A 13,563-nucleotide genomic window follows, 5' to 3' on the forward strand; every position below is an offset into this window, starting at 1 on the left:
CAGCCTGTCTTCATATGGGAGGTGCTCCAGTCCCCTGATCATCCTCATGGCCCTTCTCTGGACTTGTTCCAACAGTTCCATGTCCTTTTTATGTTGAGGACACCAGAACTGCACACAATACTCCAGGTGAGGTCTCACAAGAGCAGAGTAGAGGGGCAGGATCACCTCCTTCAACCTGCTGGTCACGCTCCTTTTGATGCAGCCCAGGATACGGTTGGCTTTCTGGGCTGCAAGCACACACCTGAAGCCAGCTCATGTTCATTTTCTCATCAACCAGCACCCCCAAGTCCTTCTCCGCAGGGCTGCTCTGAATCTCTTCTCTGCCCAACCTGTAGCTGTGCCTGGGATTGCTCCGACCCAGGGGTAGGACCTTGCACTTCGCATGGTTAAACTTCATGAGGTTGGCATCAGCCCACCTCACAAGCATGTCAAGGTCCTTCTGGATGGCATTCCTTCCCTCCAGCGTATCAACCGAACCACACAGCTTGGTGTCATCGGCAAACACGCTGAGGACTCACTCAATCCCACTGTCCATGTCAGCAACAAAGATGTTAAACAAGACCGGTCCCAACACCGATCCCTAAGGGACATCACTAGTTACTGGTCTCCAGCCGGACATTGAGCCATTGACCACAACTCTTTGCGTGCAGCCATCCAGCCAGTTCTTTATCCACCGAGTGGTCCATCCATCAAATTGATGTCTCTCCAATTTAGAGACAAGGATGTCGTGTGGGGCAGTGTCGAACGCTTTGCACAAGTCCAGGTAGATGACATCAACTGCTCTACCCCTGTCCATCAGTTCTGTGGCCCCATCATAGAAGGCCACCAAATTGGTCAGGCAGGATTTCCCCTTAGTGAAGCCATGCTGGCTGTCACCACGCACCTTGTTGATTTTCATGTGCCTTAGCATGCCTTCCAGGAAAATCTGCTCCAGGATTTCGCCAGGCACAGAGGTGAGACTGACTGGTCTATAATACCCCGGGTCATCCATTTTCCCCTTCTTGAAAATGGGGGTTATATTTCCCTTTTTCCAGTCATCGGGAACTTCACCTGACTGCCACGATTTCTCAAATATGATGGCCAGCGGCTTCACAGCTTCATTCGCCAGCTCCTTCAGGACCCGCGGATGGATCTCATCAGGACCCATGGACTTGTACATGTTCAGATTTTTAAGATGGTCTCGAACCAGTTCCTCTCCTACAGTGGGCCCAAGGTCTTCATTCTCACAGTCCCTGCATCTGCCTTCCAAGACTTGGGTGGTGCAGTCAGAGCCTTTGGCAGTGAAGAACGAGGCAAAGAAATCATTCAGAACCTCAGCCTTCTCCAAATCCAGGGTAGCCAGTTCTCCCGAGAGCTTCCTGAGGGGGCCTACATTCTCCCCAGTCTGTTTTTTATTTGCTATGTACCTACAGAATCCCTTCCTGTTATCTTTCACATCCCTAGCCAAGTTTAATTCTAACTGAGCCTTAGCTTTCCTAACCTGTTCCCTAGCTTCTCTGACAATATCCCTGTACTCTTCCCATGCCACTTGTCCTTGCTTCCACTTATTATAAGCCTCTTTTTTCAACTGAATTTTCCTCAGGAGCTCCTTATCCATCCAAGGAGGTCTCCTGGCCCTCCTGCTGCACTTCCTTCTGGTTGGGATGCAACACTCCTGAGCTTGCTGCAGGTGATACTTGAATATCAACCAATAGTCTTGGGCCCCTCTGCCCTCTAGGGCTGTATCCCATGGAACCTTCCGAAGCAGGTTCCTGAAGAGGCCAAAGTCTGCTCTCCTGAAGTCCAGGGCAGTGAGCTTGCTGCACGCTCTTCTCACTGTCCTGAGGATCTCAAATTCGAGCGTCTCATGATCGCTGCATCCAAGGCTGCCCTGGAGCATCACATTTCCAACGAGCCCTTCCCTGTTGGTGAGCACGAGGTCAAGCATGGCACCTCTCCTTGTTGGCTCCTCTGTTACTTGCAGAAGGAAGTTGCCTTCTACACAATCGAGGAACCTCCTGGGTTGCTTGTGCCGGGCCGTACCGTCCTTCCAACAGATGTCAGGGTGGTTGAAGTCACCCATGAGAACAAGGGTCTGCGAGCGTGAGGCTTTTCCTATCTGTCTGTAGAGTGCTTCATCCAGAGATTCCTCTTGATCAGGCGGTCTGTAACAGATCCCCCCAGTAATGTCTCCCATAGCTACATTCCCTTTAACCCCGACACACAAACTCTCTGTGGAATGCTCACCTGTCCCCAGACAGAGTTCCATACTCTCCAGGCTATCCCTAACATAAAGGGCAACTCCCCCTCCCCGCCTGCCAGGCCTGTCTTTCCTGAAGAGCCTGTAACCTTCCATTCCAACACTCCAGTCATAGGAGCCATCCCACCATGTTTCTGTGATGCCTATTATATCATACCCCCATAAACGTGCACACATCTCTAATTCCTCGTTTGTATTTAAATGATAGTAAAAAAAAAAAAAAATTAGCATTCTCAGCCACCACTTTACTTCAACTGGATGTCTTCTGGTGCTTTTAATAGCCCTTGAAACTCCTATGTGCTAAACACAGTTGAAAGGAATCTTAACTGGATCTTTACTATCCACTTCCTTTTCAAGACAGGAATCAACTGTATACCACTACAACAGAAGAGTAACACAAATAAGGTAAAAATACAGACGAAACAAAGTAGATATTTAATATGTTCCTGCAATTTAATATACAAGTTTGCCTTGGGGAAACTTGTAAACAGATTTCCACCAAGAGCAACAGTACCTTTGACTACTAGTGGTCTGCAAAAGAATTCCTGCACTTTCTGGCAGCATGCTATAGCCAGAGTCCCCAAAGAAGAGGGCCTATGCTAATTCATCATCTCATTAATGCACCCACAGATATCAAGAGTACCTTTGAGAAAGGGGAAGACTTTTTCCTCGATCACCAGTAATAAAGTTCTGCATTCTTTCACTTCTGTTGTGAAACTAAGTGTTCTGAGGAAGGCTCTATCTTTTTTCATTTGGCTTTCTAGACTGATGCTCTAAAACATTAATTACCCGGGAAGAAGCCAAGTGAGACTTCAAACCAAGTATATAAAGACTGTTTGTACTCTTACTCATACTGTATTAGAAATGAAATGTTTTAACTGACAAAAATGTACTTCTGAATCACTGTGGTTGATCATTTTTTCCGTATCTCTTAGGGAGGTCTTGGTCCAAAGCTGCATTACTGTCTTCTTGGAAGCAGCCACTGCTCGTATCTATGACACCAAGCAGCAGTGGAAATTCCTGATTCTTCTCACATATGCAACAGGAGCCATCAGAAACGCTTTACACTGTCACACTGGGGATGACAAAGCACCACGCTGAGGAAACCACCACGTGGTCTCCCTGTGGGTAAGGTAATCCTTTTATAGAGGGAGCAGAGCTAATTCCAAACATCTTCCATTCCAGTTCATAGCATGGAATAAACAGAGGTTGATAGGTCTGCTTGGTATGTGGGCATGGCAGAAACTGAATGCTTTTGTGGGAAGTGGCCACAGCAGCTCTAGATGACAGACAATGAGAATATGCAGGTCCTGATGCTGGATACAGAATAACAAAACAGCTGTCCACTGAAACCAATAGGAATTTCAGACCCCTTTTCCACCTCCACAGAAAAATCACTGCTGGATATTCCAATACAGTAGTTACCAAAGAAAATAACATGGTCTCTTTATAGTAGTATTAATAACAAAACCAATTTTACTAGTTCTGCCGGAACTACTAATACTTAAGCTCTGACAACACAAGCACATAGCTTAAGAAGAGTTTCTGCACTAATACAGCCTTCTTTGCCCCCAGAAAACATATACACTGCCCTATTCCCATGCACATTAGTACCAAGCAACAGAAGTGAGGACAAGTCCTTGCCTCCTTAGGAAGGCAGTGAACATCCCAGTAGATTTGGGGCATAGGAAGTTGCTTGATGAGAACAAAGCACTGAATTCTTAAAATGTTTCATGTTACTCCAATGACATTTTTCAATATGAGAAGTAGCTTTAAGGAATTATTCGCCCTTATACAGAATTACACTGCTCCAGATTTTTAAAAAAATTCTTCAAGATTAACCAACACAACATTAAAATATACATTTCACAACCTTTCAAGAGAAAAAATACTATCCTTCATTAAATGAGGATATCACCAGGGGGCTGGAACCCAATGAGCTTTAAGGTCACTTCCAAGCCAAACCATTATATGATTCTATGATAAAGTTACACTTAGCACACATTTGTCAGTACAGAGAGATTATTTAAAGTGCCTTCTGAACATCTTATTAAGCACAATGGCAAAAAAGCCATACAAACAGAACATCTACACAGGACGTGGTTGTTTGTAGCATATGTAACAGGCAGAGCATGGAGTTGCAAACATGTTTTGCAATTGGAGATCTGAGGAATAAAAAGAAAGAAAAAGTGTGAAGCAAAAGAAAGGGAAATAGCAAATCGCTATCCATCTAGTCACAAAGAGTAGCATGAGTTCGGTAGGCATCCCAGATGAGGGGACTTTCACATTTGTTTTTAAGGTAACAGTGACTGTCTATATATTTTTCCAGAGAGTTTACCCAAGTCTTAAGGGGAGTTTTGATGAAAACAGAAGCACCTGGGGCAGATACTGACTCAGGAGTATAAAATTCTGGAAAACACAACTAGTAAAAGACCTTCTGGTCACAGTATCTTTTGAACAGAACAGGTATTTTCCAATCCAATGGAAAGACTAATCCTCTTAACTGCATGGCAGGATTCACAGCTACTCACGAGCTGAGGGATGCCACAGTCTCCTGATAATATGCTTATAATAGACAAAATATGCAACAAAACGGAATGCCTTACTTGGCATACATTTGTTTAACATGTTGCTTAGCATCTCTTCGTAACTACATCAATTGCATATCAATGGAAATACACAGAGCGTATCACAGTAAATTTACTGAATTTTATCAGGTGCTAAATACTTTATTCTTCATTTTTAAGTACATAATGTGAAGGTGCAGAAAACTACTAACTCAGACTGTACCACAGCACTGTGACATAGAAACACAATAATCTGGCATGGGTTCATACTGTTTCATACAATCTATCAGGTAAAATTCCCCCACCATCTGTCAGGGGGTTTGGTGTGGACATTTCAGGGAAGTCAGGATTAAGACAGTGATTAGGCAAAAAGTTTTAAGTCATGAAACAGATTGAATTTGTGATACAAAAGGCTTTGCTAGAAATGACCAACTGCTTTTTCACTGCTTTTTTACCATGAAGTAGAACTGAAATACATGTTTACCTCAAAGTATATTGTTGAAGTCATAGTTTTCAAGTATTTTATATGCATATTTTTTTTAGCCACTAACTGTTATAATCATCGCTTCACTGCTTCAATTAGTTTCCCATGAACAGTTCTCATATAGGAAGATCTCATACAACCCCCCAGCATCTTAAATCTCTTCCTTTCACAAATTTCTGTAATTCCAACAGTGCCAAAAATCACTATTCATGTTGTCAAGAAGGTATACCAGAAACCTCCTTGTAATAACTGTCTCACAAATAACTGCATGATAAAAGGCTCACAAAAAAGGAAGAAAACAAAACACGTCTAAACAATACCAAGTCTTAAACAGAAGATCACTGACTACTAGGGATACTAATGATATATTGCACTTGTAGTGAAATACCAAAGACATTGATTTTCTTGCATATAGCAGAAATACCAGACAGACACAGAAATAAAGTCCATCACGCAAAAATAAAACACACTGCAAATTCTAAATCTTTTCAAAGCCTAGTGATCAGCTGATATAAGCACTACGAACTCTAAAACGAGTGCTGTGTCGCCTAAAAATACCACTTGAAGTGAAAAAGCTGCTCTGCAAGTGGCTGCTTCCACAGACTATTTCCATTTTTTCTTTTCCCCTAGACTAGCACAATGGCACATTGCAGCATTCCTTCTCCCTACATCCCTTTTACACTTCACTTTAAAGCCTTGCACTCCAAAACAACGAACCTGTGAAACCTTTCATATGAAAAATATATAAAATATAGGGTTCTGTTTGGTCCAATTTTAGTAATCTAAAATTAAGTATCTAGTCTAAGAGAGCTATAGAGGCACACTGTCACAGAGCAGAGTTTGGAGAGTGCCTCCCTGGAGAAATAACTTAGGGCCCACATTAAGATAGGATTATTTCCTTCCTACTTCCGAGATAAAATACAATGAACAGCAGTATTAGCGTGCAAGTCTGAAATAAAGGGGAAAAAAAAATACACCCTTCATTGTTATAGGTATCTTATTTTAAACAAACTGAAAAAATAAAGTTCTCTGACTACTAAAAATAAATTTGGACTGCCCCAAAATAGAAGTGAGGTAATACTTCTTTTACACTTAAAAAAAAAAAAAGTAAAGCAGGAAGACAGCTAAAGAAAAGATGGTATTTCAAAATTTGCTTAGAAGTTACTGGAACTGATGAAATAGTTGCATTTTTTTTGACAGTATTTATTGTTTGTGTTAGATACATAAATACCAATAGAATTATAATGCCCTATTATCTAATAATTATTCCAATACATTTATCTGATACACAGCAATGTCAACTCAAACTAAATGTTGTGAACTGAAGTTTCTTCTACTTTTAAACATGTGTTTTATTTCTGGTCTTCATTACGAGTGATACTTCTGCCTCAGGAGAAGTAACGCATCCACAATTAAATTAAATAAACCCCTCCCTTTCCTAAACCCAAAAGAATCCTTCAGCATCATAAATTTGTTCCACATTGCCTCTTACATCAATTAACATTATGTCTCTTAGAAAAGGCAGAAGACATGCTCCAGCTTTTTTCTTCCTCCTCATTATTTTAGATTTCTTTCTCCTTTAATTTATCCCTGACTGCATTCCTGGCGTGACCTGATGAAGAAACCATGTAAAAGCACTAATACATTAATTTGCTCTGCAAAGATAAATCTCAAAGAGAGAGAGGTATACATAGCCCAAGGTTAAAAAAAAAAAACAAAACAAAAAAAAAACACAACAAAACACCCAAATAACAAAAAAGCAAACACACAAAAACAACAGTCCTCCTTAAACCTTGCACCACCCCACCCCAAATACTTCTACATATTGAATGACAAACTTTACCGATCTACTGTCATTTGGAAGTATCCTCCCATTGCTACTATTTATGAAATCCCTCAAAACGATGAAAATCAAATTATACACACTCTGGTTATCTACTTTAGACTGCTCATGAGTGGCTGCTATTAATTTCCTTTTAAAAAACAGTGAAGCAGAAATTCACTTTAAAGCAGCCTGGATATGCAGCCTTTGCAGCAAGACATAAAAAGGCAGGTCAAGTATTTCAGACTTCTCAGCCTTGCTAACAACCTTTACCACTAAATATCCTGCAGTCAAAATGCACTGCTAAGATGACATAAATTTAGAATCCAAAAATCACAGCTAAAAAAATACTGAGTTCTCTGTACTAAAGTTTTATGAAAAAGAAAAATACTATATATACATTAGAATTGCAGTCTAAAGAGTAGAAAATGGTCCAGGTGGAAGAACTGACTTTTCTCAAAACAAAACATAAGCCACAAAGCCTAAAAAAGGCAAGATAAGAAAATCTGTACAGCTTAAAGCATTGACTTGCACTGCGCATGAGAACAGTTGTATCAGAACTCATACAACAGAAATTAAAGTATTTTTTGCTTTCTGGGGGGGTTCCTGAAAGACTGTCCTCCTCCATCTGGCTGCTGCTACTTGCTTTCTAATGATATTTGCAAGGTTGGGGAAGGTAACCTCAGACAGCCTCCACTGAAACATAAAGAACATGGGGGAACATGGTAGTTAAATTACTGCTTAGTAGATACAGAAACCAGGTGTGTGGCGCCTCGTAAGCATGCTGTAGGAAAACACTTCCACGCTATACTTAAAACTTAGACATCCAAACAAATCAATTCAGCGTAACAAGCTCCAGGTTACCTGATCCACTGTAGCGTTCATGTGCACACAGGCATCCGCAGGTACCGTGGCTACCTTATCAACAAGGAGCGAGGACTTTGCCACAGGCTGTTAACACATACAGCAGCAACATTAACTACTCAGAAATCTAGGACCTACAGATGCTGCCCGATTGTATCTGCTTAATGAAATATCCCATAATACAATAAAACACAGCTATCTTATCCCCTTCATCTGCAACTACTGTTTTTCTAGGGCACAGGTAAGGGGAAAGGAAGGATGTCACTGTGAGTTAATGCCTCTAAGTTTGTAATTTACTTTTGAAGGCTGAAATGCCTCTTAACATCTCAGGGGATCCTCAACAAAAGGCTGGATAATGGCTCCTAAAAGCCTCTTAAAATCAAACCAACCAACTATGCTAAGAGAATGCTGCAAGACTTCTAACATGCTGATCTTCCACAACAGCCAAGCCATTCATTATATTCCAGCTTCCTTCTCAGTTTTTGTTTCCCTAGGACAGGATAACATGTTGAACTTGCCAAGTGAGCAAGAAAACCTACAAACGTTGAACTGTCTTGTAAAAACAAAAATCAACCAAAGAAAGAGGCAAGTATTGAGCTTCTCTATTCCCATTTCATGTTTCTGTGAATGCACAGAGCACCTCCTCTCCCTCCCCTCCTGCTATGCAAGCACTGTCTAGCAGTCTCTACTAGTGTGGAAAACCAGAAACAAGCCATGGACTCTTTCAGATCTTCCACCTGACATTTCCGCTTAGAGAATTCAAGCTTCTCAAAAAGTCCAACCATCAGAAACAAGGGTAAAAGCTAGTAATAAAATACAAAAGCACAAATTCCCTTTCTGTGTTTGTCAAACACATGCATAATTTCATGTTTGTATGGTATGAAAACACACTGCAATTTTGCTATAGAGCAGACTGAGGGCAGTTTTAGCAGTTCAGACTCTGAATACCATAATGTTTATTTAAAAAAAAAAAAACACACTTTTATACAGTAATTTTAAAAGGGCCTTGAAAGGAACTGGCAGCTAATAGGAGAGACAGCACTGTTTCATAACAGCTTGCAAAAGAATTCCATCTATTTTTAGATACTTGAATGTGGCTATTAAAAAAAAAATCTCAGATTATACATAAAGTTGTTTTCATTTACAACTGACCACATAAATCACGCAGCTGATGTGTCAAATCAATCTCCAGATGAACAGTACCATGTATTTACATCCTCAGAAATCTAAGTGCATATATAAATTAACATTCACATTTTAATCTTTATTACACGATAAAGCATCATGCTGTTATAAAAATATTACTTTTTAATGAATGGCACTTAAATGGATCTCAGACAAATGCATCATTTTCTAACTATGTGTTAAAATCCTTTATAGGGACCTATTTGCCTCGGAATACCATTAGTTCAACTACAAGCACATTGTGCCCAAAAACAGGCTGATCAGTTTTCAGGTGCTGTGTAACATCCATATTTATAAAGTAAATACCTATATTACATACCAAATTCCCCCACAGCAATGCCAACAAAAGCTTTTCCAAAAAATCAAATTAACACCTGTTTCCTTTACTATTTTCACCCCATCACCCTCTCCATTATCATCACCATTTTATTAGTCTTGTATTTAAAAATTTCAGGCATCAGGGTGGGATAAAGGTAAACAAATAAACCTTAAGATTTTGTTTCATGATTCTTAATTTGGGATACATAAATAAATAAAGTATCTCTCAATGCTCTTCTTATATTTCTCCATTTTGGTAAGGTGACTTAACAACCTATCCCCCCCCACCACCATTTTCTGCATCTCTCAATGCTGATATTTTGTTACACTACAACTGGTGAAAGGCAATGCAGTTTGCTTCTGCATATCTTCCACAAATATACTTATAAATCTAATTAGGCTGCTCGTTTTGTTTTTTAAAACCATGCCACACAGCACTCGTTCATTCTGAAAGATGCCTTTTAGCCTGCCTCCTTAAGACAGCTTTCAGTGCATTATCATGTCCTTCTATACTGAGCCATTCATTAAAATACTTCAGGTAATAATTTCAGCTAAACATACAGTTTGAGTGCTTAAATACAGGGGGTTTTGCCACTATTCAATGTCAATATGGCAAAACAGAATATTCGGATGGTTTTTTGCATACAGCCAAAAGGATTAGTGTAAATTATTTGGGAGAAAATTAAAAAAAAAAAAAAAACAAACTGTTGCTTTGGATTTAAGCAATTCTGAAAACACAAATCTCTCCCAGAATTCAGCCACAAGCAAAGGAAGAGTAAGCAGGGCTGGATCACTGAAAATCGACAAAATAATCAGCAGATTATTTTATGTCAGAAAACTTAAATGTGCATTTAGTACCCCGGAATATTTCTTCAAAACGAAACAGCTACTTGAAATTGTAATAATCTGACCGTCAGATAAAATAATTGCTTTAAAAACACTTCTGAGTCATTCTGTCCTTACCTGCAGGCATGAACCATTACTGCATGCAGCGACTGCTCCATTTCCTAGCACAGACTTGAACAAGGATCACATCTATCTTACAGAATGTGACTAATTGGAGGATTTGCGATTCCTGAGCTACTTTGCAAAGGACACTCCCTTTCCATATAACAGGACATGAAACGCTTCACCAAATTCTATCGCCTATGCATCTAAACAGAAAGGAACCCTTTGCAACCGTGGAACGGTTTCCTGCAACACAAGAATGCGAGGTCTTTAAAGGCGAACGTAGAGATGCTGTTTGCACGGCAGCGGGTAGGAGCAGGGTCTGCAGCACCAGTACACACAAGCCTGCTGTAGTACGAACTGCATGCTACAGCCCGGCAGGCTTCATTAAAAATAACATAACAAAACAAATCTCTGCAAAAACGCACAAGGCTTTACCAAAACGAGAGATTCAATTGATGCGGTACAATAACCAGCATGCAAAACGTACAGAACGCCAGCAAACGTGCCGAGGGAAGGAGCAAAGCCCTGCGCGCTGCTCGGCAGTGCTACACCATGAACCGCTCATGCAGGAGATGCAGCTGTACCTTTCTGAAGAGGACGACTTCTCAGAGTTAACTGACATCAGCAGCTCAATCTTCTGCTTGATTTCTGGAAAAATCAGAAAATATTCACAACCGAGACCGCCTGCCCTCGCTTTCCACAGCTTTATTGCCCAGGCGACTCCGCTTCCCTACGCCCTTTTGTCCGGGAAGAGGCCGCAGGACCCGGCGCCTGTGCGAGCCCGGCCCAGCCGCGCTGAGGGGACGAGGCGAGAGGCGCCGCGCAGGACCGCGCACATGACTGCGCACGGCGCCGGGCGGAACCATTCCGCGGGTGGAGGTGGGGGGGAGAGCCTCGCCTCCGCAGCAGCCGACACGGCTCCCGGGCGAGTCCTACCGCAACCGCTGCCAGTGGGCGGGCGGAGGGGAGTTCCTGAGGGGGGAAATCCCGAAACAAAGGGTTTACGGCACGGAGGAGCTTCCCGGTTCCTTATCTAAGCTGTATCGGGCACCCTCGAATAGCTTCAGATCGAGAGCCCTGAAAAATATGGCTCTTTGAATCATTTTTGTCACAAAGAATCAAGTATGAAATCACTACTTTCATACACGGGTTGGAAATCAGACATGGAAACCACTACGTATACCTGGGTTTTATATTTCAGTGCCCTGCCTCCAATTTCCTCCTAATGTACTTTGAACAGTTGTATTTAATTTTCCCTTATGTACTTAGTATTCATTAACTGCCGTCCTGGTGCTGGTAACGGACACGAACCAGGCCAACCTGGGCCCACACTGCAATGCTGTTGTGACAAGCACCCACACCCAGCCGTTACCACGGGGACATGTGCCCTAGTCCCGCTGCCACTTGTACCACAGGACGCTGCCAAAGCAGAACAGAATTCACCAGGAGTTCTGGAATCAGGAGGTCTGTGACCCATAAAACCTCAAAGAACAATGTCACAGATGTTAGCATCATCTTAAGATCCTATCCTCGCCACAGACTGTAGGGCCACCTATGAAAACTGCAGTAGGATCTGTGCAACATCGACTATATCCACTTGTTTACAACCAAAGTAAACTTCAACTATTTGGGTTTAACCATTCTACAATAGGAGAGCTTCAACCTTTCTTCCTTTACACATACTTCACATAGAAAACCCCAGGAATTTCTGAAAACAGGAGAAACTAGATTTTTCTTCTTTTAACCAAAGTTAAAACATTATTACTAAGATGAGTTTATCACCCTCATGCTCTGGTGGAAGGCTTGCAAGTTAGCAATGATCATCACCTAATTAAGCATGATGATGATCAAGCATGCCATTTGTTCTTCCCAAAACATCCTGACCAGAGATACCTCCACACACAGTCTCAGTTCTCACACCCAGAGTAGATGCTTCTCAAAGCTTCCAAGACAATTCTTTGAAAAGTCCAGTATGCCCACAACTGGCTCCACTGTGTGACTGCAAGGACCATGCAGAATTCCCATTACCATTTCCCAACCCAGGCAGCAGGTGCTCTTCCAGTCACAGATGCCAGGAGACTTCTCTGCCCACACAGACTCATCCCTACACAAGCACAAGTTCAGTCACCACAGGACTGTCCAGGCTGATGGCTGGGGAACCTCCAAGGCTCTGGGCAGCTCCAGAGATGCACCACACTGGATAAGATAATAAGCTTGATGATCTAGTCTCTTGGACCTCACTACTGAAAGGCCACATATGTTCTTATATAGACTATGTGTGTCTTCCCTTCCGTGCCTCAGTTCTCCAGCTATCAAGAGGTGATTACATCAACTAACCTCCCCAGGGTACTGGGTTTTCTATTAAGTAGGACTTTGAACTGCGCAGTGGCTAAGAACTGAAAATACTGAATATTCATCCCATCAGTGAAAGACCCACTCATATTACAGTAAAAAAAAAGTCTGATGTCATTAAGAACTACGCAGAACTGCATAAAAGCTCCACAAAGGGCTTTAATACCTCTTCATTTTCAACTAGACAATCATACAGTTATTTTCATACAGATTTTTAGTGCAACATATAACATTGGTGTTGATCACACAAATCATGCAGTGCACTGGATATATCCTTATTTAAACATCTTCTGCAGGACTGAACCAGGTATTCAGAACACTGCAAAAATGTTTCTGTGAAAGAGACTGCCTTTAAGAAAACTCAGGAATAAACTACTTTCACAAGTGTCTGAATATAGACTACTTCATATTACAGAGGTTAAAAGAAAGTACAGGTACTTTTTTTTTTTAAGGACCAGCACACCTGCATTGGGTCATGCTCTGATCCAATATGGTTCAACAAGAACAAGATGCTTTGTTGCACATTGTGAGAACACATTGGAGTTATCAGCACTAGAAGCTACACCACAGACATGTCTGTGGGACGAAGGAGACTAAAGGTTCAGACAGCTTTGTGGAGAAAACAGCCTTTCAATACTCTTGATTTTTTTCCTCTTCTGTATGAAGGAATGTTAGAAGGCTGCTCTTTCAGTTGCTTATCCTCACTTTTGGACAGAAATAAAATGAACAATTTGGAGGCACAAACTAAAGTTCATTCGCCCTACCACAGACCCTTGACACT

At 41.5% G+C, this 13,563-nt stretch overlaps 1 protein-coding gene across 5 annotated transcripts in view; it reads right to left on the reverse strand.

Annotated features, from left to right (window-relative positions):
* Positions 1-13,563, reverse strand: part of SRPK2 (SRSF protein kinase 2) — a 151,292-nt gene that overhangs the window by 90,236 nt on the left and 47,493 nt on the right. Inside the window, exon 2 of one of the 5 annotated variants that reach the window (XM_062638268.1) lies at positions 11,015-11,078. The exons of 3 other annotated variants lie outside the window; for them this stretch is intronic. In XM_062638268.1, the coding sequence (XP_062494252.1) occupies positions 11,015-11,052 (38 nt within the window). In that variant the 5' untranslated portion in view covers positions 11,053-11,078. Of the gene's footprint in view, positions 1-10,442; positions 10,570-11,014; positions 11,079-13,563 lie in introns of those variants that run through there. One more of the 5 variants, XM_062638267.1, reaches the window with a different exon arrangement.

Source organism: Pezoporus occidentalis, unplaced genomic scaffold (assembly GCF_034315485.1).
Source record: "Pezoporus occidentalis ecotype Australia unplaced genomic scaffold, CSIRO_AGI_Poc_V1 ctg56, whole genome shotgun sequence".
NCBI lineage: Eukaryota > Metazoa > Chordata > Aves > Psittaciformes > Psittacidae > Pezoporus > Pezoporus occidentalis.